At 47.5% G+C, this 26,169-nt stretch overlaps 3 protein-coding genes across 3 annotated transcripts; all 3 read left to right on the top strand.

The window, feature by feature from the left end:
- The first annotated feature begins 1,307 nt into the window (after positions 1-1,307).
- LOC120844204 lies at positions 1,308-2,309 on the top strand. The gene has a single exon (XM_040215853.3). The coding sequence runs from the start codon at positions 1,308-1,310 to the stop codon at positions 2,307-2,309; it is 1,002 nt and encodes a 333-aa protein (XP_040071787.3).
- Positions 2,310-4,710: 2,401 nt separating this feature from the next.
- Positions 4,711-5,712, top strand: LOC115328704. The gene has a single exon (XM_040215856.2). It carries the CDS (start codon positions 4,852-4,854, stop codon positions 5,710-5,712), a length of 861 nt encoding a protein of 286 aa, XP_040071790.1. The 5' UTR covers positions 4,711-4,851.
- A 3,018-nt stretch (positions 5,713-8,730) lies between these two features.
- LOC120844203 lies at positions 8,731-9,963 on the top strand. Its single transcript, XM_040215851.1, has 2 exons — positions 8,731-8,820; positions 8,893-9,963. The coding sequence occupies exons 1-2, from the start codon at positions 8,731-8,733 to the stop codon at positions 9,961-9,963; spliced, it is 1,161 nt and encodes a 386-aa protein (XP_040071785.1).
- Positions 9,964-26,169: the final 16,206 nt, after the last annotated feature.

Genomic DNA, 26,169 nt, shown 5'->3' with positions numbered 1-26,169 from the left:
GTGTATTTCTTTAAAACGGTTATCGTTTTCAATTTGAATGACAATTTATGCAAACATAAAACAGACGCGTCCAAATAATTTTAAAAAATTTTAATTTCCAGTCTTTTAAGATCTGGATCCATAAAGCTCTGAACTGCTTCGTAATCGATAATGCATGTTTACCTCCTTTTATTTTATGTAGAGTCTCTGCAAAACACATATTAAACTTAAAGGGGCACTGACAGGGTATTTATGCTCGCCGAGGTTGTTAGTTGTACGTGACATATGAGGGCTCAACTACCCAGAACAGAATTTGCGGCTCGAAATTCGGTTTCTTTCCGCCCGAAAGCCGCCGATCAAGAATTGGCCGGTTCGAGTCTCGCTCACTCTCTTTTTCGCGGTCACGGGCCGTTTTCTAAGGTATCGATGCGACCACCAAATTTAATCAAAGTCGTGGGTCACTGAAGGCACACACTCAATATTAAAAATAGAAAAAAAATATGAAACCCATTTTTTGTGGCTCCTAAAAAGCTGTAAATACGTTGATTAAAAAAAAAAAGTTCCACAGACAACCGGAAGCATTCTGTGCGTTCGTCGTTTCGCGTATCGTGGGACTCGCGGGGACGGCGATGGCAGCGACGACGGGCGTGGAACCTCTATTTCAGAACTGTCGTTCGCGGTACCGGCGAATTCTGTCTACCGTTAAAAGAGAAATTGGGGACTGATCAAAAGAATTGGTATTCATCCCGTACGACACGCCCGGCCACCAAGACGTCGCCGAGCCGTCGCTCCCTTCTCGTGGCTGAAGACAACGCTCGCGCAAACGTCAAGCACGACGTGTCTACTTCGAGTTCAATATGCACGCGTACGATTTCTTTACTAGGTGCGAATGTCCCCAAAGCGTGGTGCTTCCCGACTTCGACCCGGGAGTGCTTTTGCTAGAGAAAAATTGACAGCAAACTTTCAAACTTACAGTTTACCGGCTGAATTATTACTAAAAAAAAAAAAAGATCCACCAGAAACGAGATGCCCCAGTAGCTCAGGGAGAAAGAAGAAGACGCCGTTCCGAACGGACGCGCTTTATGTTCTCCAAGGAAAATACACCGGCCACTGGCCGGGGAAATGCTGAGGCTTCGGCCAGTTCTTCGGAAACCATGACAACTGAATACCGGACCGTCTTACCTCGTCTACCCACAGGTAATTTGAGCCTAAACTCTGTTTTCCTGCATGGAGATCTTGCCGCGAGACCCTACCGCGCACCTGACTTCCGTGATGCCTTACGAGGAGTGGTTGAGGCTCAAGATATCATCGGAATCGGCCAATTCCAAATGAGCCACGTATGGATGGTAACTTGTACTAACGCTTTGGCGAAAGCTAAGCTCGTCAACAAGGCCGAGCTCTGTGTGAAGGGACACAGATGCATAGTCATCGACCCAGACACCAGAGACGTTAAACTCAAGTTGTTGTGGCTGCCGGTCCACATGGAGAACAAGCGAATCGAAGAGGCGCTAGCGCCCTACGGTACGGTTCGTTCAATCGTTCGCGAGAAGTGGAGTTGCCCAGGGATGGAGCAAATGGAGACTTTAAACAAGGAGGTAACGTTAACACTCCGTGAAGGGATGAACAGCACCCAAATCCCGCACCAACTCACGGTTTTCGGCTGCCGAAGCCTCGTGATCGTTCCTGGTCGCCCTCCGCTGTGCCTCCGATGCAACCGAATCGGGCACATACGTCGAGAGTGCAGAACTCCTCGGTGCGGCGAATGCCGCCGCTATGGACACTCTACAGACGAATGTGTATCGACATACGCCGACAAGCTCCGACAGGTGAGAACCCCTCTTGATGACGTTGTTCAAGATCACCTAATGGACATCAGTGAGATGGTTGACGCTACAGGAGAAGTCATCGATTCCATAGCACCAAGGATAGAACGGGAAACTGCTTCCCAAGAAGCACAAACGACCAATCCCGTCTCGCATGATGTCTCATCTGTGCCAATCAAAGAAGACTCTACGATAACAACTACAGCAACCATGCGAAACTGGTCGGAAGACGAGTACCCCCTCTTGGAGGTAACAGAGGAGCCGTCCTGCAGCCAACAGCCACTGCCTCGCCGGGAGCGTCCCACCACATCCAATGGAGCATCCGTCAAGAGACCCGCTCCTAAGGCTGAGTCGTCCCAGCCCTCTGGAATGGGTTCCAAGAAGGAGAGCAAGAATGGCGAGGGAGGAGAGGCAAAGCGCAAGCCAGCAGCGCTCCGAGAAGACCCTTACAGCCTGGCTCCACAGCCGGACAACGAGATGAAAGACAATGATGTTTTACCTACATAACAACTAGTAGCCCATGGCACGCCCCCCACTCAGCTTTGCTACCCTCAACGTCAGAGGACTGTGTTCACGTGCGCGACAGTCCCAAGTATATAGGCTCCTCTTAAAAGAACAGAGAGACTTTGTTGCCATTCAGGAAACAAAGATATCGTCTGATGAGGACACCGCTCGAGCACTGGACCCTTTCCTCTTGACATACGAGGTATGTGTCAGTCATGCTGATGGCTTGTCGGGAGGGTGCTTTTTGTTTCTGAAAAAAAGCCTGGGTTATTCTTCATTGTCACATGTCGTTGGCGACAAAGGAAGGTTTATATGCTGTGATTTTCTGTTACGGGGCATTTTTTTTTGTTTACTGTGTATTTACGCTTATAACGGCGAGCGAGAGAGACGTTTTTTCTTTGAAAATCTTGCCCCATTTCTTGATACAGACAAGCAGATTGTTTTGTTCGGAGACTTTAACTGTGTGTGTAACGTTAGCGACAGATCAGTTCCTTCTACAAGGCGTGATAGCAGTGCCGAAATTTTGAACAGTCTCACATCCGATTACTACCTTTTTGACGTTAGGGCTTCGCAAAACGTTTCTAATCGATTTACCCATCTTCATGCAACATGCAATGCGAGACTGGATCGCATTTATGTATCAAGTCCCCTTTTTGCACAAGTGAGTGCCTACGACGTAAAGCCAGTTTCCTTTTCGGATCATTGCCTTGTAAGGGCGTGCATCGGTAGAGACGTACAACGTAAATCACCACCAAATTGGGCTTTATGGAAATTTAATTCGAGACTATTAGAAGACAAAGAGTTTAGCAAGCGAGTTCGAGAAAATTTTAATAAGGCGAGTACGAACCACCTATTCGACATTTTTGCCCAGTGGGACACGTTTAAACAAGAAATTAAGAACGAAGCAATTGAATGCTCGTGCATAACATCATTCCATGCAAAAAAAGACAAAAATCTTCTTTTACGCAACCTACAGACCCTCCACGAGCTAGAGCGTGAGACGCCTGGTTTGTTTCATGAAGAAATACTACGAGTGAAGTGTCAGATACAAAGTCACGAACAAAAACGGTTCCATGGAGCACTAGTACGGTCTCGTTGTAGACGATTTCTATCCTCAGAGACACCCACTCGACGAGCACTTGACGATGAGACTCGAAATAGACAGTCAAAAAGAATACAACTTCTGAATTGTAACGGGGCATTATCATCTAACGAACTCGACATCATGAATGCTTTTGAAACACACTACCAAAGCCTCTTCGGGCAAACACAATCGATAAATAGAGAAAAAACTAAATATCTAGTCTCCTTGATGCCCCAGGTTAGCCAGCTTAAGAGCGATCTCCTTGGTAGACCAATCACATTGGAAGAAGTACAATGCGCGATAGATGAATTACCAAATTCAAAAACACCAGGGCCCGATGGACTCCCAGCAGAGTTTTATAAAGAATACAAGGACCTCCTAAGCCCGTTTTTACTTAAAGTATTTCTGGAAGCGTATGAGCAGGAAACACTACCACCTTCTTTTTATAAGAGCCATACAGTTTTAATCCCAAAAAGTAAAGAGGCAGATAAACTCCTAAATTTTGAAGGGTACCGCCCTATTACACTCTGCAATGTGGACTACAAAATCTTTGCAAAAATTCTGACAAAACGACTTCAATACATCACATCCAGCGTTGTTGGCAATCACCAGACTTGTGGAATTAAGGGCAGAACGATACAGACAAACATACATGTAGCTCGTACAATAATAGAGAGCTGTTGTGCTCATGCAGATCAAGTGGCTATGGTTCAAGTGGATTTAGCAAAAGCTTTTGATCGCGTCTCCCATATTTTTCTATTCGACATACTCCGCCACGTAAACTTAGGACCAACACTTTTTAAAGGAATAAATATATGCTACCGCAGTTGTACCACTAGGCTTATAGTTAATGGCTCTTTGTCGGGACCAATTCGTCTAGAGTCATCTGTCAAACAGGGATGCCCCTTGTCCCCCCTTTTGTTTGCACTATACTTAAAGCCCCTATGTCTAAGCGTACTAAATAGCCCAAATGTAGAAGGATACCGTTTCTACTCCACAGAGGTAAAAGTGTTGGCCTATGCGGATGACATTGCGTTCTTCTGTAAGGACAAACGAAGCGTAGACAATGTGTTCGCTTTAGCTCAAAACTTCTGTTCCACGACTGGGGCGCTCATCAACAAGGCAAAGTGTACTGGCTTCTGGTGCGGGCAATGGGCCACAACACCTTCAAAGTACGCTGGCATTTCATGGAACTGCATTGCCCCTCAGTACTTAGGAGCTCCCCTTAATTGCGTTAGGAACAATGGACATTATTGGACAGAAAGGGTTAAAAAGATGAAAACTCAAGCGGCAATAATGAAAGTAAATCAGTGGTCTATCTTTGGACGGGCGAAAGCCTGTAATATCTTCTTAGCAGCAAAACTTTGGTACGCACTTCAGGTGATTTGCTGTACTAGAGGCCACATTCAGAAGTTTCACAGAGTGTTTGCAACTTTTGTATGGGGTTCCACTTGGGAGCCCATGAGACGAGATAACCTGTTTCGTTCCGTTGAGCAAGGCGGTCTCGGGCTTTTACACGTCTTTTTAAAACAAATTATATCACGCTTCTTGTTCTTCCGAACTGTGTCTCATGACTTCCTTCGAACTTACATGCAGGCAGCGCTTTCAAGTGCGTTGCCGTATTTAGTAGTAACAACAGTGCCTGCGAGCACATCTCGTCCATTGGGATACCTCGGAGAGGTTGTGAGCTCAATAGAGTTCCTTAAAGCACGTTTTTCCTTGGAATACTTATTTAAAGTGTCGCGGAAAGCTTTATATGTTGATCTCATCGATGCATTATTTCCTATACCCCTGTACCAAAGTATGTTCAGTAATGGCCCGGGACAAGACGTCCTGAAACGTGTGTGTAAGCTACATGTCTCACCGACAGCGAAGTCATTCTTTTATAAGCTCCACACTTCAACGTTGCCGGTAAAGCCTTGGCTGCGCGAAAAAGGTATATTTGTTCCTTGGTCAGTGAACTGCCGTTTGTGCAACCAGCCTGAAACAATAGAACATTGCTTTATTTTTTGCACCGACGCCTATTTGTTTTGGGATGTCCTACAAAGGACATTGAAGAAAGACCTGAATATCTGTGCATATACGATACGTTTTTTGCCTTTAAACCAAAATGATACTTTTCCTTATGACCTGTTCACATTGATGGGTCTGCATAGCCTTTGGAAAACAAGGATGATTGATAGAAATGCTGATCCTCCACGGTCTACAAAGTCCAATTTCATAGAAACTGTATCACATGTACGTAATGTGTACGACCACCTCAAGAAACGCCCAGAATGGTATACCCTTCTTGACAAATGTGTTCATCTTCCCGACTTTTAGAGATGTGACCCCATTCGAAATATGTTAGTATAGCCCCCTTTCTTCGTATTTCCATGTGACCATTATCAGTCAGTTTGAATGTAAATAAGGGATATCTCTGTTAGAATGTGTCTTGATTGTTTTTACTGTCCTTTTTTCATGTAATAATAAAAAAAAAAAAAAAAAAAAGCCCCAGTAGCTTAGTGGGAAAGACGTCCGCTCCACACGCCGTAGGACCGGGTTCGATCCCCCGTGATTTTTTTTTTTTTTTTTTTTTTTTTTTTTGCAAGCAATTTTTGATGTTCACATATCTTTTTCTTTTTTTTTTTTTTACAATCATCACTGAAGAAACAAACAAAAAATAACAAACAAATGTTGTGGACGATACTTCGCTGAATTAAACGGTATGGGATTTCCGTTTTGACACCTGCGAACTCAATGTAATCACTTTCCACAAAATGCAAGGAGCATATAAATCAGGTAGCGTCCGCTTTCCGAGGTGCCCGTAAATGTTCTACAGGAATTGCAGCCAGCCATTGGTCCCGATTCCGTTGATCTTTCGACAATGCCACTTTTTTTCGGATGCAGGACATGTGAGCCAGCTCTTCACGCAACATCTTGGGTTTATTCTTTTCGGAGCCGATCATGGAAATTCACCACGGGCACTCACTACTCATCTCTAACTCCTCAATGTACAAAACAACTCATCTTCGAGTACATAACAACGAGCGGAACAAACATAACTGCAAAAGAATCGCACGGTAAGCAGTTCCCGCACGCCGCATCACACGCCGCATCGCACGCCGCATGTCGTGTCGTCTGCTACCGGAGAGGAGAAAAAAAAACGCACGGTCGGGTGTAGCCACGTGACTTCCGCCAGTCACTCTCTTCTCTCCACTTCTCCGACCTCCGTCGGGTTTCGGTTTCGGTTTCGAGCAGTTGCGTCTTTTGGCTTTATTAAAGAAATACGCTACTCTATTGCAAAATATTAATTGGGTAGTCCTCCGACACCATAATAAAGCGCCTGGCAAAAAATAAAAAAAAATTTTTGGGGGGTGTCAGTGTCCCTTTAAGATGACAACAGTTTTTCTTCAATAAATACCCAAAAGGACGGTTCCACGCGTCGCAAAAACGTGCCCGTATACCGATAGTGACTTTGTGATTTCTTTTTCCTCAAGAAAATTTTGTTTCCGCAAGAAATGTTTGAATATATGTATTTTTGCGCTTATACAACAAATAAAACATATTTTGGTAAAAAAAATGAAAGCCGTTTACAACTCCCTGTAACACCGAATTAGAGCGCAGCTCTTGAGGAGGAGGAGGGAAGGGTACTGAGGGTCACCTCTTCTCGGGGGGAGGGGGGGGGGGATCACGTGACCTGGGGTGTGGTCACGTGACCTCGGCGGGGGTGGGGGGGGTCACGTGATTTTGCGGGTCACGTGACTTCGGGGGGGGGGGTCACGTGACCTGGGGTGTCACGTGACCCCCCAAAGAAATTTCCCGCGAAATCTAGCGGAAAAATTACCCGCTAAATTTAGCGGGGAAAATTTTCTGCTAGATTTAGCGGGAAAAATTTCCCGCTAGATCTAGCGGGGAAATATTTTCGCTAGATTTAGCGGGGAAATTCTTCCGCTAGATTCAGCGGGGAAATTTTTCCGCTAGATTTAGTGGGAAAATTTTTCCGCTAGATTTAGCGGGGAAATTTTCCGCTAAATTTAACGGGGAAAATTTTCCACTAAATCTAGCGGCGAAAATTTACGCTAAATTTAGCGGGGAAATTTTTCCGCTAGATTTAGCCGGGAAATTTTTCCGCTAGATTTAGCGGGGAAATTTTTCCGCTAGATTTAGCGGAAAATTTTTCCGCCATATTTAGCGGGGAAATTTTTCTGCTAGATTTAGCGGGGAAATTTTTCCGCTAGATTCAGCGGGGAAATTTACCTATAATGCACCGCTCGGTTACGCCGACGCCGCTCAAGCCGGAAAAGGGCGCCTAAGAGCTGCGTTCTAAAATGTCGACCGGACATGGTCGTTTGATCATATCTAAAAACGCCCAATACAAACAATCTCAGGCAACCGGATTTTTTTTTTTTAAGTGTCTTTAATTTTTTATGCGTTGTGCGGCCCTCCATGGCGGCGGATCTATTAACGCTCACAGGCGGCGCAGGTTCAGGTTCTGCCGCACCCTACTTTGTTACCGCCAAGGTTGTAGACTGATCTGTTTGCAAAGTTTGCAAAGTCGCTCCGGTTGCTTCCTTCACGTCACGTAGACGGAGGCGCTATACGCCGGCTGTTGAAATTTGAAACAGGCACTCCGTTTCACCTTATGTTGTACCGCAACGAAGGCTAGAAGCGCGAGCTCACAGCCAGTTGCGGATACAGGAATTTCCTGAGGGGGGGTGGGGGGGGGGGGGGGGAGGGTCAGGACATCCGGGCCCCCCTCTAAATCCGCCCGTGCTCACAGCGTAGGCAGCTGCCCCTACTACACGAGAGCTTGTGCCGCCGAGGAGCTCGCGCTTGTAGCCTTTCCTGCGGTACATCATAAGGTGAAACAATTTTTTTATGGAGGGGCACATTGCAATATTGGTGAAGCCTAGTCATAAAACGTTTAAACGATGTTGTGGCCAACGTGACCGTAGATCTCTCCCGCGTGTCACGTGTGAGATGGATGGTTAATTCTAGAAAGATTCCTTGCAGGCTTGCGCGCGCTCTGTCCTTTAGGTTTTATTAGATCGAAAGCTAGACTGTCGTGTATTCTATACCCGTTTTCACCTTAAGAAAAAAGTGGGTGTGTCCCTCTCGTCGCATGCTTATTGGTCGCATGCCGTCGCACATATTATTCCGTTCTGCGAAGTAGTTCCGACAAAAGTTTGCTCTCTGGAATGCTAGCGTTATTTAAGCTTAGATAAATGTGTTATTCTCATTAGGATAAATAATACACCTCCTTAGTATACGCGTGTATTCACGTAATTCAACGCCTCACAAGATCTGAGGATCGATGTTCGTAGCCAGCCGGCCAGCCGCTGTTGCTCGCCTTCCAAAATGGCGACTCCAACAGCTCTGGCTGATCGGTGTGTGATGTCAGCACTCCTTCCTGAAGACGTTTCCCCTCGGGTGTACTACAAACGTCACGCAAGTGGAAATGTCCTGTCGAGCTAGACAAGGCAGTGTGTTTTGAACGTTTATTCTTGGATACGGCGGCAGTACCAAGAAAAAAATGTGGTGGAAGTCATCAACCTGACTGCCTCCGCAACGGGGATCAGCGTTAGCTCGGTCTACGAGATCAAGCGTGGCTTCAAACGTGCCAACGGAGCTGTGAAATCTCCTTCAAAGAAGCGCCCGAAATTCGCCGAGAAAAGGAAGAGGATTTCAAATCACGACGCGTGCACTTTGACGGCCGTGAGAAGCTGCCTGCACAATTTCTTCTGTCGGGGGGAGATCCTAACGTTGAAGAAAATCGCCGCTCGTTTCCAAGAAGACGAAGTGCTGCCGTCCTGTTCCGGGTCTACCCTGTATCGCCTGCTGAAGGACATGGGTTTCGAGAAACAGAAACGGAATCGCAACTCCTTCCTGATTGAGAGAGAGGACATCGCCGAGTGGAGGCGGCGGTATTTGAGGGAAATCAGAAAGCACAGAGCCCAGAACCGCAAGATCTACTTCCAGGACGAGACTTGGGTGAACGCCGGCCTTACGGTTGACAAGGTGTGGACTGACAGCACCATAAAGTCAGCAAGGCAAGCCTTCATGTCTGGACTGACGACCGGGCTAAAGGTTTCTTCTGGAAAAGGTGAAAGAGTGATTGTCACCCACGCAGGTAGTGACACTGGCTTCGTGTCCGGCTGCCTGGACGTGTTCCGTGGGAAGAAGGGGGACTACCACGATGAAATGGACTCGAACAGGTTCGAAGCATGGTTTCTTCATCTGCTGGACCACATCAAGTCTAACAGCGTAATTGTTATAGACAACGCGCCATACCACAGCAGAAAGGCTGAAGCTGTTCCCACAACTGCAACAAAGAAGGGTGAGATCCAGCAGTGGCTCTCTTCCGGGAACCTAGACTGGACTGCCACAATGAAGAAAGAAGACCTTCTGAGCATTGTGGCAACGGTTAAGGATATCGCTACACAAAGTACAAAGTTGACGTCATGGCTACGGACGCCGGACACAGTGTTGAGGCTCCCACCGTACCACTGCGAACTAAATCCCATAGAGTTGATATGGGCACGAGTCAAGCGGGAGGTCGCCTCCAAGAACATCACATTCAAGCAACAATGACGCCGAGCGGCTCTTGAGGGAAGCAGTGGACAACGTAACAGCTGTCCATTGGCATGACTGTGTAGAGCATGTGAAAAAAATGGAGGCGAAGTTTCGAGAATGTGATGTCCCAGAGTCGAACCTCGAGCCAGTCATCTAACCCCTCGATGCAAGCGACATGGAGGACGAGAGTGGAGACGACGACGAAACTGACGACGAGGATGAGGCTGAAGAGATCTCCGGTGTTCAGCCTTTATAATGGAATTGACCGTGAACTAATGTCCCCCTAGGACATGTTCTCATCTGAAAGTGGCTAGAACTTTGGACTCTGTTTGCCATACCCCAGAAACAGAGCGGCCCTTTAAGGACCATTCACATACTGCAAAATCGGATTCCCGACTTCATACACGCTTAAAGGTGTACTCCGCCGATTTTTGAGCTACCTCAACTAACTATATTTTCTGACTCCCAGGCCTTTACCCTTTCTGGAATGCTATTTAATATCGTGAAATTCATAATAGTTATTGCGAAATCGGCAAATGAAAATGATGCAAAAACAGACATTCAAATATACCCGCCCTTTTCAGGGCCGTGACGTCAGTGGAAGTTCAGCTTGCCAGTCGGGCGAGTAGTCTAAAAAATAGAATATGCCAATTATTTGTTCCGTGCTGGAGCGCGGGGACTGGAGCGAGCTTCCAAGGCATTCATTTGACACCATGAAACTGCTTCAAATCAGTTGGGAACAAATTCTACAGTCCAAAGAGTGAACCCCTGCACTTCCAATGACGTCACTTTTTCATTGTTGCCAGTAGAGACTTTCAGTTTGAAAAACACGGTGAGGACCAAAATTGTAAATTCAATAACTTCGTCAAAAAAATTATTTTGACCTAATATTTGGGATACTATTTTGGCGATGTTGTTTGGCGAGTTTAGCAAAATTTAAAGCAAATCGGGGACCATGAAGAAATCGGCGGAGTACACCTTTAACCTCCAGTGTCATGTTGTTGTCGTGATTCTACCTTTCATTGCGTAATAGCCTTGTTCATGGCTTCTCGAGGTCTTTGAAATCAGCTGTATGTATCCCACTGTGTACAAAAATTCACACTACAAAACAAAAATTGCAGTTGTACTGCACTCGCTAATTTGCCCATTACAGCAGAGGTGTCAGGCGCCATTTTGCCCTTTTGCATTCTAAACACATATGCATACAATTACACTTTAAGGGTCGTTTTCATTCAAGAAGACGTAGTGCTGGCGGCATGCCGAAAGTCGACCATTGTTCTGAAATGAGCTTAACATTTTACTTGCTCACCTCATGCATATTCAGTGTCGCTTACACCTCATTTTGAGGTCTAAACATCATGTTCAGCCCAGTCTTTCATTGAGATAGCTCCTTTATTGCAGTGATCAGTTCCCCAGGCGGTTTGTGGGAAAGTAAGCTCACAAACTGCCATCCACATGCCTTGGGGTCGCTCTGGCAATAAACGTATCTCTCATCCACCGTGCTGTTTCAGATTATAATCGGGATTCTTATCGCCATCCTCACACAGGGCCACCCTGGCAACAAGCAGAAGCTTTGATGGGATCCTGGAAGAACGTATCTCACATCAACCACGCTGTTTCTGCTTATAATCAGGATTTGTACCACCATCCCCACACCACGGAACTTAAAGGGCAACTCCGCTTCATTTTCGATGCTGAAAAAACAACGCAGTTCTCTTTAGTATCACCTAGAAAGACTACACGTCAAGTTTTACGACGTAATTAAACCTAAAAGTTTGTTAAACTGGTAAACAAAGTTTGAGATGCCTCAAGTCTCCGAAATCTGCTAATTCTAGCGGCCGATGTGCGGCGCAGAGAACAGCGCAGTCAATACCGCGTGTTGGCGCAGCCAACACTGCGCCGTACGTCATAGTAAGGTACTCAAGGCAGTCGACTATGACAAGCGGGTCTACTTTGCAACTAAACCCGGGGCCCAGCTGAAAGAAACGATGGCTCGGGCGGAAAGGGATCACAGAATATGGCAAGCAGGAACAGGAATGGTTGTCATCCATGCAGGGAGTATGGATATGCGGGGAGAAGTGACAGCACAGAGTGCCATAAATGAACTGGAAGAACAACTGAAGAGGTGGGTTCAGATGTCACCGGAACATCAGTATGTGGTATGTGCAGTTCCAGTAGAAAGTAATGTAGGCCCAACAAAAGAAAAAAGCATACAAATGAACACGCTCACGAAAGAAATGACACAGCGGTTGGGCCCTAGAGTGGAGTTTGTGGATGTCAACATACCTGCTGGTGAGGACCAGGGAGACACTCACAATGGTGAGGGAGCAGAAGAGATGGGACGAAGCCTAGGCATCAAGATTGAGGCTTTTTTAGGCTCAATGCCAGTCAACAAGGGTATGGCATCACAAACAAGGACGCAGGGAAGAAACATCAGGAAACAAGGATGGCACCACAGGTTGCAGAAGATCGAGGAACAGCTCCAACGGATGCACCAGCAACAGGGGAGACAATATTGAGAGGGCACAGGGGAAAAGCGAAGGGCATGGCAGTGAGAGGAGAAAAGCTACAAGAGGCACACAGACAAAACCCAAGACGAACCATGCGGGAAAAAAGAAAACACAACGACTCGGAGAATACGTCCCCCATATTACAAGAGGAAAAAAAGTTAGCTTGTGAGGAGTTGACAGATGCGGACAGCTGGATGGACGGGGCGGGGGTGGAAAATCCACAACCAAAGGAAACGGTAGAGATAAGGATGCAGCCAAAAAAGGCAAGAAAGAGAACACGCAGGGGACAGAGGAGAACGCGACAAACTCTGGCTTTCCTGAACATGCAAGGAGGGAGAAAAGCAGCGAAATGGGAGGAGCTGTACGCTTCAATGGAAGAGGAGAGTCTTGTGGGGGTGGGACTGGTGGAAACCCACCTGAGGAATTCGGAAGTACCACCAGCACATGAGAAATTCACTTGGCAGGGCCAGAACAGAAGAGGTGGGGAGCGAAAAGGGGGAGGTGTGGGCTTTCTGGGGACGGCTAAAGGCGAATGGGAAAGGCAAAGGGAAAGCTGTGTGGAGCACCTGTGGATGACAGGGAAGATAGGGAAGAAGAAGGTGGCAATCGGAATAGTGTACCTCTGGACTGGAAACAAATCCGAGGAAGCAAACAAGGCACAACTGGCCTGTCTACAGAAGGACGTGGAAGAACTGAACTTACCCATCATCATACTTGGAGACTTCAACGCGCATATAGAGGAACTGGATGAGAGGACAGATAAGATGGGTCGGGAACTCCTATGCTGGATGGAAAAAATGGGACTAGTGATGGTGAACGGGACAGAAAAAAGTAAAGGGAAGATCACATGGGCAGTTCGAGAACGTTCCTCATGCATAGACTACTGTCTCATGTCTCCAACTTTATATGAAAACCTAAGAGAGATGACAATAGACGAGACTGGCGGAGCGAGTCTTGGAAGTGATCACCGCCGACTGACATTGGAGTTTGGGGCAACCAAATTAAGACAGTCACCGATGCCAAGGACACCCAAGGGGCTAACCAGTAGGGAAATGGAGAGAGTGGTGGAGGAGCTGGAAAAGGAGGCGGAGGATGAACCCATACGACAGTACACAGACGTGGTGAGTTGGATGTGCAAGTGGATTACAAAGGTCAAGGGAATAAGGAGTGGACACCGAAAACGGAGACAAAAGAGAAAGAGATGGTGGGACACAGAAGTGGAAGAGGCAAGAAACCGGAGGAGAGCAGCATCCAGGAAGCACGGTGAAGCAGTCAAAATGAGGGCACAGAGAGAGGATATTCTCAAAGCATGGGAAGAATACCAGGAAAAAAAGATTGAGTTCTCGACTATGGTGCAAAGAAAGATGAAGAAGGTGGACAGACAACTGCTTGAGGAATTGCGAAGCAGTGGCAGAGATGCCCCAAGAAAGTTCTGGCAACATGTCAGGGGCGAAGAGAGATGGGCAGAGCCTAACCCGACAACAATAAGGGATGCCACAAGCGGAGTAGTCCTGACTGGACAGGAATGTATCCGGCACATCGCTCTGGCAATGACGGAGAGCTTCGAACAACCAGATGCAGTAAGACAGAGTGACCCCCTGAGGGACAGCACGAGAAGTACCCAACAGCGCCGAGCTATATCCCAGGGCGAGTTGAACAGGGCCATGCAACGCATGGATGGTCATACGGCAACGGGTCTAGATGACATTCCAGCAGGCCTTCTGAAGAAAATGGGAGGAAAGTCCAGGGAACGGCTCCAAGAGGGTCTCTCCTGTGTGATGGAAACAGGTGACATACCGGAGGACTGGAAAAGATCCCGGATCAGGATGCTATACAAGGGGAAAGGAGACAAGCTCATCCTGAAAAACCACCGTCCGATAACAGTGACCTCGGTGCTCTACCGGATTTTCATGCATGTACTGAAGGAGCGCCTACAGAGCTGGGCTGAGCATGAGGGCATACTCGGGGAACTCCAAAACGGATTTCGCAAGGGAAGGAGGCTGGAGGACAACCTGTTCATAATCACTCAGGCTATGGAGATCGCCAACCACGAGCAGAGGCCCCTATACCTCGGTTTCTTGGACATCTCCAAGGCTTATGACTCTGTGAACCATTCGCTGCTCTGGAGGGTATTGGAGGAGTTGGGAATACCGGTGGAATGGAGGGACCTGCTCCAACAGATATACAGAGACAACAGCGTAGTGGTTCAGTGGGGGGCAGAGTTCACCGAGCCCATAAAGGCCACAAAAGGACTAAGACAGGGGTGCCCGCTTTCACCACTTCTGTTTATGTTGTACATTGCAGGACTGGAGAGAGCACTGGAGGACAGTCGCTTGGGTTTCAGGATGTGCTACGGTGAAGAGGGGAGGCAAGTGGATCAGAGGATCCCTGCCTTGATTTATGCAGATGACGTGGTACTTATGGCGGGGTCCTTGGAGGAACTTCAGGAATTACTGGACATCTGTGGAAGAGAGGGAACCACCCTGGGGCTAACGTTCAACCCCAGCAAGTCTGGAGTCCTTGGGGCGGGGGTGGAGCAACAGGAAACAGAGGATGCCTCTACGCAGCTGTCGCAGAGAGTGAACATCCAGGGCCAAGAGATAGAGTGGAGGACCGAATATAAGTACCTGGGAGTGACGCTGCAGTCGGGACAAAAGTACCTCGAACAACATGAGGCCGAGCTGCGGACCACGGCGAACAAACGCAAGGGCTACCTGGGATGCAGGGGAATGTGGAGCTTCAGCCGATACGAGACGGTGCGGGCACTCTGGAAAATGGTGGCGGTGCCGGGTTTGACCTTTGCCAATGCCGTACTGTGCCTGTCGGCACGTACACGAGAACATCTGGAAGTGAGGCAGCGAGAGGTGGGTCGCCTGGCGCTGGGAACACACCGAAACACCACCAGTGAGTACGTCCAGGGCGACATGGGTTGGTCCTGCTTTGAGGCCCGTGAGGCCAGCAGCAAACTGATTTTCGAGCGGCGGCTTTGCACTTTGCCGGAACAACGATGGGCTCGCCAGGTGTTCAAGTACATCCACCTTCGAAGCATCAACACCCGGTGGGTAAGGAGAGTGAACAAGCTCACGGAGCGATATGACGTGCCACGGGTGCTGCTGTGCGAGGTCGAATCTCCGGGGACGGCGAAACAGGTGCGGGAACGCGTGAAGGAGACAGAAACGACCAGATGGGTCGCCGCGGTAGGCGCGCGGCCGTCCCTCGCCGTGTACGGTGCGGAAAAGAAGAGCATTGTGGGCGTGGATTTCGTCGACAACTCGAGGGGCAGTGGGCTGCTGTGCGAGGCGCGAAGTGGAGTGTTGAGGACACGCCACCTGAGGTCCAAGTACACGCCGGGGATGGACGGTACATGCCAGCTATGTGGTCAGCAGGAGGAGGCAGCTGAACATATCATAATGGAGTGCCGAGAGCTGAGACCGCTGATGCCACCAGATCAGGTGGATTATGCGGTTGCACTGGGTCTGAAAAGGTTGGACTTGGGACCGACACCATCGACAGGGCAGGGGCAGACGACGCAGACGACGTGCATCAATGAAGTGGGAAGTCGAGACCATGGTGGCCAGCGCAGTCAGCGGGGGGATGTCGGCGGCCTCGGGGTGGTTGAAATCGCAAAGCGAAGACTGGAGGACTTGTGTGGGAAAACTGTGAGGAGGGCGGGGCAATGGCAATCAAATTTAGGTTGTTTTTTTTTTTTTCTTTTTGGCTAGATCCAGTTTTGTTAAAACTGTGATCGCCCGATACAAAGGGTTAAGCCACCATATCTATATCCATATCCATGTCTGGGACCGCTTTTTTTCTTGTTTTTTACTTTATTGAGGCGCAGCCTACAGGCGGCGCCAGCAGCGTGCATACCGATGTCCACGTGATCCAAAACGCGCATGCGCTGATGACCGTCTGAGCGAGCGCTCCGCGTCGTCGTCGGGAAGACCGAAGCTGCTGCATCTCGGAGCAACGTTTTGTGCTGCGATGCCTGGCATATTACGAGTGGTTTACTTAACTTCAACTACTAATGGTTCCAAAACATAACTTTAAAACAACTTGCCTTTTTCTGCGTCAAAACACTCTGCTGCCGCGGTAGCGCACACGTCGTTGGATAGCAGAGACCGTGGAGCAGACGACACGGCGCGACGACGCTTGCTCCGCCGATCCGTCCGTCCGCGCGGTCGGCGAGGTCGTGCGGTGACGTTCGTACCACGTGGGTTGTCCCAGACTATGACGACGCGGGACCAATGTTGCCAGGCGCAAGCGCAGTTTCGGTTTCGGTTCGTGATCAGGAGTAAAGAAGGATTACGAGAATTATATTTCCTTTTTTGAGAAACAAACGACGTCGAGCCGTTTATTAGTATACCTTGATGTATAATCACCAAAAAACCCGAAATTCCTGGAATTGAGCGGAGTTGTCCTTTAAAGGGACACTGACACCCCAAAGGTCGTATTTATTTTTATTGTCTAAAACGATGCAAGTTGCAGTCATAGACACGCAAAAAAAAAAATAACCGCATTGCAAAAAAAAAAAATTTTCCCGCGCGCGCGCGCGCCTTTTTATTTTTGGCGTTTGATTTTCCCGCCTCTCGCCTCCTCGCTTCTTTTGATCGGTGACGTCAAGAACCATGAAATTTAGAAGCTTTGTAGGCGACATCTCTATAACATTTAATTACGGCAATCCTAAAACATGTTTTTTAACGCAATGGACTTCTTCCAAAACCGACGCGCCCCATCGCGGCGAAATACCACGCAGTGCACTCTGGGAACTAGTTGGCCACTCAGTTTCGGTTTCGACTGAGCAGATTCATCTCATGCTATCACGCCGCGAACGAATGCGCTGCTTGCGTTTTCGATTATCTGACTTTTTTACGAATGTGCAATACGCTCATTCTCGAGCGATACAAAACGAAGGCCGGGGCACTTTCCTTGGTTCCCGAAACACCGGATATTATGAGTGCGTATGCAAACGTAGTAAGACGTGGCTTAGTCACCTCACCTTTTTGTTCAATTTCAATAATCCAGTCTGGTACCAGTGAACTACAAGTGAAATTCGGTCACCCGGAGCACCTGGAGCATTACACGTATTTTGTTTGCCAAACATCCGCTTCTTGTTACTTCATTGGGCGAAAAGCAAGCCGCATCCTCACAGGAGTATCAAAGTTGAGCCCAGCGTTGACGCATGAACGTTTAAGGAAACGCAATAAATTCGACCGCACTACTGTACCAAAGTTACTGTGATGTCTACCTCGTGTCATCATATATCTCCCACTCAAATTTTATGCTGATAGAAGATTAAGTTTTCGCAAACGCTGAGATCGGCTAGCTACGACGGAGGCCCTAACAAGCCCCCTACTCCTCGCTAAGCCTTTTTGGACGAGCTTTTACTGACGCCCAAGATCTGTGCCTTAACGGTGTGTCTGAAATTATCTCGGCATACTCAGGCAGGAAGAAAGCAAACGCATAACAAATATTATGGCCATTAGCAACCGTCAAATGCACTTTGAATAATTTCGTTCGCTTGGCGCATGCCGCATAGGAGTTCATGCCCGTCCGGCGTACTTCTGGCGAATGGTGCAACATTTTTCACACAAGTGCTCGACTTTTGCTTTCTTAAAACGGTTTGTATGAGCGAATGTCCCTATACGATTGCAGGATAAGTCTACGCGCATACGCGATGTTGAATATTAGTAAAATGCAAGTGGGTGGGGACTTCGCTTCGTGCAGTGCTGCGGGTCAGTACAGGTAAGAGATAAGAAGTGTGTTGTAATTGGCATTTCAATGGCGCCTCCGAGTTTTACCTCGCGTACTCGGGCGTATTAAGAAAACAGTAATTGCAAAAAGTAATATTTCGTCTATGGACGCACGAAACAAACAAAGCTCCTGATTAACAACACTAATGTAAAGGCGCGATCTCGATGTATGAATACTTATTGGTTGCTACACCTTGTTGATTCGTAAATAAGCAAGATCCCCAAGCTTCGCAGCGTCGACATTACCAGCACTGGCTCGTCCACATACCTCGAAACGCTAACAGAAATGCTCAAGTACAAAAATACAACAAACATGTGTTAAGACAAGCTATACGTCTCGGGCTTGTGCTAAAGCTTCGAGGTCTGGCCATTTAGGTTAGTTTAGAGACCACAAATGACGCTCTCGGGACCAGAAAACAATCTCTTGTCGACGTGTCGATCGAAACCGAAACCATGCCACCCTCCTCCCTGGCCAACTAGTTCCCAGAGTGCAACGCGCGCCGTGTTGCATGCAGAGCTTTATGGAAGTAGTCTATTGCGAACGCACTGCGGCCCTTCTTTTTGAAATACCAAAAATCGGGAGTTCGTTGTGGTGCCGTCTCCTGGATGTATCCTCCAACGGAAAACAGGCGACACCGCTCAAAACCGGTCCGCCGCAACGCGGGCGCTCGCTCCTTTCCTCCTCGCTTTGGGTCGCCATGGCAACAGCAGGGAGTGGTGAAAGAAAGTGGACTCTCAGGAATCCGCAATTTTTGACGTCAAGGCACCGGCGCCGATCGCGCGGGAACTTCGAATTCGGCATTTGGAAATTGTTTTTTTACTTCACGAATACTGAATTCCCAAATTTCAAATTTTGAGGGTAATGTCCCGGCATCGTTTTCAATCGTTTCGGATAATAAAAAAAAATATGATTTTGATGTGTCAGTGCCCCTTTAAGAAAACGGAATTAAAGAATAAAAATTGAAATTCATCGCGACACAGAAGGAAACCGATTGCCCACTCAATACATACACATTAACGTCAACGCAATAACGTAAACGAATGTATATTAGGACAGAATAAACTATGCAAACATAGGTTCGTGGCTGGTAGCAGGTCTGATCAATCCCAGTTTATCAAGTTTGCGGCGATGTCGATGATGTCAGCTGATCTTTTTGATTTAGCGCTCCATGGTTGCCGTTAAAAACTGTAAATGCGCTAAAACTGGCCCATACTGATTTTTTTTTCTCATAGTGTTTTCAGAAAGCCGACGGTATAAACAATGTTAGATATACAAAGATATGTTTATTGAAGACAGTTTAAAGAAGCGATGCAAAATTGTGCAGAGCATAAGCATGTTTATCAGAAACAAACACTATTTAACGAGGTATGTTCTAGCTTTTTGCCACTAGAGGATGCTGCAGTGCTAAATTCGTTTTGATTTCGGTCTCTAATTGTGGATCCCACCACCTCCCGACGGAGAGTGGTTAAGTCTACGCGATATCGCGGCATTTCATTGGTGGAAACCCAGAACACTCCGCCACCAGCCGGGCTTGTTTTACTTCGGTTCTTAAGGTGAAAACGAGTATAGTACCCCATAGCTAGACGAAGGCTAGCTACGGTCACGTGATGTGGTCACGTTGGCCTGGTACCTGGTAAGTGAGGAGAATAAGGAGGAAAATGAGAAAGAGGCGAGGCGTCAAGGGAGCATGGCTTGTGGAGGCTACGCGGCTAGCGTCATGCCCTCTCCTACCCTTCTATCCTCCTTGACCGCGAACCTCGATCGCTCCTGCCCATGGGCATTTTTAGGTCGGTTGTACGAAAATGTATCAGGAATTTTCCCTTCAAAACTACCGTCCACCTCTGTGCTGTCAATTTGTCTATTCCTGAACATCCCGTAGCATTTTTACGCTTTATAATAATATTGAAATTCTGAAGAACGGATATGTGCACGCCCCATTTATGGCAACCGCGTTAGCGTCAACTTGGCCATGTTTCTCGCTTTATAATTTAGAAGCCACACAAATATTGCATCATGTTTTCGCAGACTGTTAGTATATATTATAAATGCTAATTTCAGAGTTTAAAGAATATTAAAGATTGCCTTTTTTTAAAATGATTTTCAAAGTAATGCATTTTAGTTAAATGCCCCCGTGTGAGAAATTCTTGTAAATTTCTCTCGCTAACCGGGACAACAATATTTTACGCAAAGATTAACTATATGCAGGGCAACACACTGGCAAAGTTTGAAGACCTTAACTTTTATAGATGTGGAGAAAAATATTCTTTAAAGGGATTCTGAACTAAAGAATTTAGTTCCCATAATAAGTGGCGCACGTTCTTTCCACGAGCCAGCAGCCGTCGGTGTGCGCGAGCACACGCAACGAAAATGACGTCAAAGACCTCCATTCGTGCTTAAAGGGGCCCTGCAATCAGATTTAAGCGTCTACCTTTTTTGCTGTTTCCACGTTTCTGGGGGTTGGGGCAAGCCAGCGGGCACGGAGAGAGTAACTAAATATCAGTGCGTCATATTTTAACCGGACGACGCGGAAACCTCCTACACCGACGAGGGCGACCCGCGGTACCGAAAGCGCGCAAAATGTGACGTCTTTGGTCCTGGGCTTGCCACTGGTCAAAGCCGCTAAGAGCTTTTTTTTAGTCGAGATACAAAATATAAGTGTCGCGAACCGTTTGAATTATGTATGAAAGTAATTTTTGTTCACTACTTTAGATCAGAAAAGAAACAAATGCAGTTTAGAAAGTACGGAAACGAGAAATGACCCGTCGACATACCCGCCACCAAGCGGCGGAAAAAAACGGCGCATACTAGAAAAGGCTAGTGGGAGGAGGCTACGACAAACGAGGAGCGCAGAAAGGTCCCGGATGTACGCGGCGGCGCTGTAGTCGTATACCGGCTCAAGAATCCGACCGGTTCCGAGCGTTCCGAAGGCCTTCGGCGCGGGCCCTGCTGGCGATTTGGCCATTTGGCGGCGCGTCAGCGCGAAGTGGCTCCCGTTCTGAACTGATCTTTACCCCGTGTTTGCAGTAGTTTGTGGCCAATGAAATGTTATGCCGAATTACTGTTTAGTCGCGCTGCAAATGAAATGCGAGCTGCCCTGGCCGCCCGCTTCATACAGCCTATCCAACACGTGCTTTAGTGGCGCCCTCTCGAGCCGTCGACACGGAGTGCGGCGGCCGTGTGCGCCGATGTGCTCACTACTCCTCCTCTAGTTCAAGGCCACGCAAGGCAGGACCTAAGACGTCATGGAGTAGGTTATTTTTTGCTTGTTTTTGTAATTCTAATTTGCCTATAACTTTTAAAATAAAGCGAAATTTGAGAAAAGAAAAGTTGGATTAGGTTACTACGTTCAGTACGCTCATGTTCAGTGCAAATTAAAAACCAGTCAAAAAGTCATTGCAGGGCCCCTTTAAAGGGACACTGACACCCCCCAAAAATTTTTTTAATTTTTTGCCAGGCGCTTCATTATGGTGTCGGAGGACTACCCAATTAATATTTTGCAAAAGAGTAGCGTATTTTTTTAATAAAACCAAAAGACGCAACTCCTCGAAACCGAAACCGAAACCCGACGGAGGTCGGAGAAGTGGAGAGAAGAGAGTGAGTGGCGGAAGTCACGTGGCTACACCCAACCGTGCGTTATTTTTTTTTTTTTTCTCCTCTCCGGTAGCAGACGACAGGACATGCGGCGTGCGATGCGGCGTGCGGGAACGCTCGCCGTGCGATTTTTTTGCAGTTATGTTTGTTCCGCTCGTTGTTCTGTACTCCAAGATGAGTTTTTTTGTACATTGAGGAGTTGGAGATGAGTAGTTAGTGCCCGTGGTGAATTTCCATGATTGGCTCCGAAAAGAATACACCCAAGATGTTGCGTGAACAGCTGGCTCACATTTCCTGCATCCGAAAAAAAGTTGCATTGTGCGACAGAGTTTCCGAAAGATCAACGGGATCGGGACCAACGGCTGGCTGCAATTCCTGTAGAACATATACGGGCACCTCGGAAAGCGGACGTTACCTGATTTATATGCTCCTTGCATTTTGTGGAAAGTGATTACATTGAGCTCGCAGGTGTCAAAACGGAAATCCCATACCATTTAATTCAGCGAAGTATCGTCCACAACATTAGTTTGTTATTTTTTGTTTGTTTCTTCAGTGATGATTGTAAAAATATATATATATATATGTAAACATCGGAAAATGTTTGAACAAAATAAAAAGTTGCACGGGGGATCGAACCCGGTCCTACCGCGTGTGAACAGGACGTCTTTCCGACTGAGCTACTGGGGCATCGCTTTTCCGGTGGATCTCTTTCCTTAGTAATAATTCGGCCGGTAAACTGTAAGTTGGAAAGTTTGCTGTCGATTTTTCTCTCGCAAAAGCACTCCCGGGTCGAAGTTGGGAAGCACCACGCTTTGGGGACATTCGCACCCAGTAAAGAAATCGTACGCGTGCATATTGAACTCGAAGTAGACACGTCGTGCTTGACGTTTGCGGGAGCGATGTCTTCAGCCACGAGAAGGGAGCGACGGCTCGGCGACGTCTTCGTGCAAATCGGCTTGGTGGCCGGGTGTGTCGTACGGGATGAATACCAATTCTTTTGATCAGTCCCAAATTTCTCTTTTAACGGTAGACAGAATTCGCCGGTACCGCGAACGACAGTTCTGAAATAGAGGTCCCACGCCCGTCGTCCGCTGCCATCGCCGTCCCCGCGAGTCCCGCGATACGCGAAACGACGAACGCACAGAATGCTTCCGGTTGTCTGTGGAACTTTTTTTTTCAATCAACGTATTTACAGCTTTTTAGAAGCCACAAAAAATGGGTTTCATATTTTTTTCTATTTTTAATATTGAGTGTGTGCCTTCAGTGACCCACGACTTCGATTAAATTTGGTGGTCGCATCGATACCTTAGAAAATGGCCCGTGACCGCGAAAAAGAGAGTGAGCGAGACTTGAACCGGCCAGTTCTTGATCGGCGGTTTTCGGGCGGAAAGAAACCGAATTTCGAGCCGCAAATTCTGTTCTGGGTAGTTGAGCTCTCATATGTCACGTACAACTAAAAACCTCAGCGAGCATAAATACCCTGTCAGTGTCCCTTTAAGAGGACAGCGAAATACATGAGCGTCGGCCCAAAGGAGAATAAAGACAGGCTTTTCATCTCTACAAGTGAAAGCTACGTGCTTGTTAGACCAATTAATCGCTTACCTTTTACACCAGACACCACAATGTAGATGAAAAAGTTGTCTTTATTCTCCTTTGGCCCGAAGTCCATACATTTCATTGTCATCTTAACCGCGAATGGAGGCTTTTGACGTCATTTTTGTTGCGTGTGCTCGCGCACACCGTCGGCTGCTGGCCCGTGGAAAGAACGTGCGCCACTATTATGGACACTAAATTGACCCTTTCCGGAATTCAGTGCCATCTGGTGACTCAAATGGCAGTTTACCTTTTACTATATTAATGGCGGCGATGAACCTGTTGTCTGCAGTATTTAATGGGGCATTGTCACTTAAAGGTCAACGGTAAACGAGAATGTGCACTTCACTAAGATTATTTTTCAGTCTCTTATAGTGTCGATGGCAAAACAAACGCAGCCAGTCGAAACGAAGCGCCAACCCACATAGGCGCCTTGATAGAGTCCTATACATCAAGGGGCTTTGAAGCCGAGTGAGTGCTACTAACAGATTGACTGGGACTGAGTTAGAAATGAACGCTTACGCAGCTCTTGCGTCCAATTCCTGCTTCACGTCGCGCTAACATCAAGAATTTATAGGCCTCGAATCATCTGCTTAGGAGCATCTTCAACTTTTTCCTTCATCAGTAAACAGAAGGCCGCCATTAGTGTAGGACATATGGCGTTTTCAGATGATGATGATAGTGATCAAAGTGGTCAGACTGAATTCCGGAAAGGGTCTATTCCTTGGTTCAGTATCCCTTTAACCCAGAGCGTTATTGCGCAATGTGCCGTGTTTGCGATTTTTTCCTAAAAATAACTACCCAACGTTACTAAAACACTCAGTTGGGAAACTCGCCGTCGATACCTGGGCCGCTGGCGTCCACCGAGACCGAGCTAAATGCGACAACAGCGCCACTCTTTTTCGTTTGTCTGTACTATGGTCACCTCGAGCTTTTTGAAAGCCTGTTTTTTGCGTAAAAACAAACGGAAAATACTCTTTTTGTATGAAATTTATTGGAGTTTAGTACCAAATGATGGGCGCGTGATGTTATTATCATCTTTAGTTTGCAAGGTTTTGCGGAACAATTAATATTGTTTTTATAAAACCATGCCTCAGCGGGCCTTTCAGGTAGCGCGTCCCGACCTAGGTGCATTTTAACTTCAGCAGTTCAACGCGGCGCGTCCGCCGGGGAGACGGGGGTTCACCCCTGTCAAAGCCAAAATAGTAGTCACGTGCAGTTCCTCGAGTGGCCGCTGGGGGAGAAATGGTGGCGTTGTGTTCGTCATTTGTTCGGTGCTCGGAGACAGATTGGGGCCATATCTTTTAGGGCTGTCTCTATGGGAGTTTCCCAACTGAGTGTTTTAGTAACGTTGTAACTACCCTAAAGCTCGGTGATTAATACTTTTTTTTTTCAATCTTTCCTACGCCTAATCTGTCAGTGGATATTTCTAGACCCGTAGCCAGAACAGTTCATCATCGCGCAATACGCAAACCGCGCTCGTGACTGAGAGGGTGCTTCCAAACGTTTTTCGCAGACAATTTTTTTTTTTCGAAAACAAGGATTGGTTTTGTTTTTTTGGGCATAAAGCCAGCAAAATATATTTTTTTCGTCGAAATTAAAATGGTCACCGGACATGGTTGTTCGATCTTATCTGAAGACTGAAAACGCCCATAAGTTGAATTTTTGCCTGGGACTTGTTCGCATTTAAAGGGCAACTCCGCTTCATTTTTGATATTTAGAAAACTATGTAGCCCTCTTCAGTATCATATAGGAAGACCCCATGTCAAATATTACGATCTAATTCCGTTTATATATTTAATAAACCGGCCAGCAAACCTTCAAGCGAGCTAATGTGGCGATGCAGGCGAGTTGGTTTCAAGCGAGCCAAGTCGCCGAAATCTGCCAACTCTAGCGTGCGGCGCGAGGCGCACGCTAGAGTTGGCAGATTGTTTGTAGTGGCTCAACGTTGCCCGCTCCAACTCCGTCGCATTAGGGAGTTGTAGTAGATCGTTTTCCTCCTCCGCTACGGTATCCCCGAAGAAAACGCCGCAGCTGCGCCTGCGCGCCGTCAGCCTTCTCTGCATAGTTCAAGGTCTTGTCGCGGATTACGGAGCGCTATCCGGGTGCTTAGCGGGCTGCGGAAACGGTCTACTACAATTCCCTAATGCGACGGAGTTGGAGCGGCCAACGTTGAGCCACTACGTCAGAGGCATGATACGTCATTCTCACGTTTTTGCTTGTTTTTACTTCTCAGAGCGAAATTGAACGATGACGTCATGAGTTTCTCCTCCCGGTGTTGGCTGACCGGGCGCTCTCGTGATCACCGTAACACGCACGGATGCGCTAGTTTGCGCTGCCCTGCGCGCTTATCGGTCTGTTTCTCCGCTCCCCTTTTCCTCTTTCGTCTCCTCCCCTTCCCCCTCTCCCCCGGGCCATCACCGTCGACGCCATGCGAAGCGAAATGCCCGCATCCAATAAAAAAAAGGAAGACCTGCCCGCGTCGCGTGTCCCGCTTCTCGCTCCCTCCCAAACGTCACAGGACCACGTGATTCGACGTGAAGTGCCATGACTGACGACCAGAGACCAATGTTGCCTGACGCCACCGAAGTTTCGGTATCTGCCAACGTTACTAAAACACTCAGTTGGGAAACTCCCATAGAGACAGCCCTAAAAATATGGCCCCAATCTGTCTCCGAGCACCGAGCTAATGACGAACACAACGCCACCATTTCTCCCGCAGCGGCCACTCGAGAAACTGCACGTGACTTCTATTTTTGGCTTTGACAGGGGTGACCCC

The sequence above is a fragment of the Ixodes scapularis genome, unplaced genomic scaffold (genome assembly GCF_016920785.2).
Source record: "Ixodes scapularis isolate PalLabHiFi unplaced genomic scaffold, ASM1692078v2 PGA_scaffold8__174_contigs__length_109621045, whole genome shotgun sequence".
NCBI lineage: Eukaryota > Metazoa > Arthropoda > Arachnida > Ixodida > Ixodidae > Ixodes > Ixodes scapularis.
Note: the sequence above shows the minus strand (reverse complement) of the source record. Positions and strands in the feature narration are given on the sequence as shown.

Coding starts and splice junctions, on each gene's coding strand:
- LOC120844203 (XM_040215851.1), top strand. CDS start 8,731: ATGGCGACTCCAACAGCTCTGGCTGATCGGTGTGTGATGTCAGCACTC. Junction 8,821..8,892: donor GGGTGTACTACAAACGTCAC/GCAAGTGGAAAT, acceptor ATACGGCGGCAG/TACCAAGAAAAAAATGTGGT.
- LOC120844204 (XM_040215853.3), top strand. CDS start 1,308: ATGAGCCACGTATGGATGGTAACTTGTACTAACGCTTTGGCGAAAGCT.
- LOC115328704 (XM_040215856.2), top strand. CDS start 4,852: ATGAGACGAGATAACCTGTTTCGTTCCGTTGAGCAAGGCGGTCTCGGG.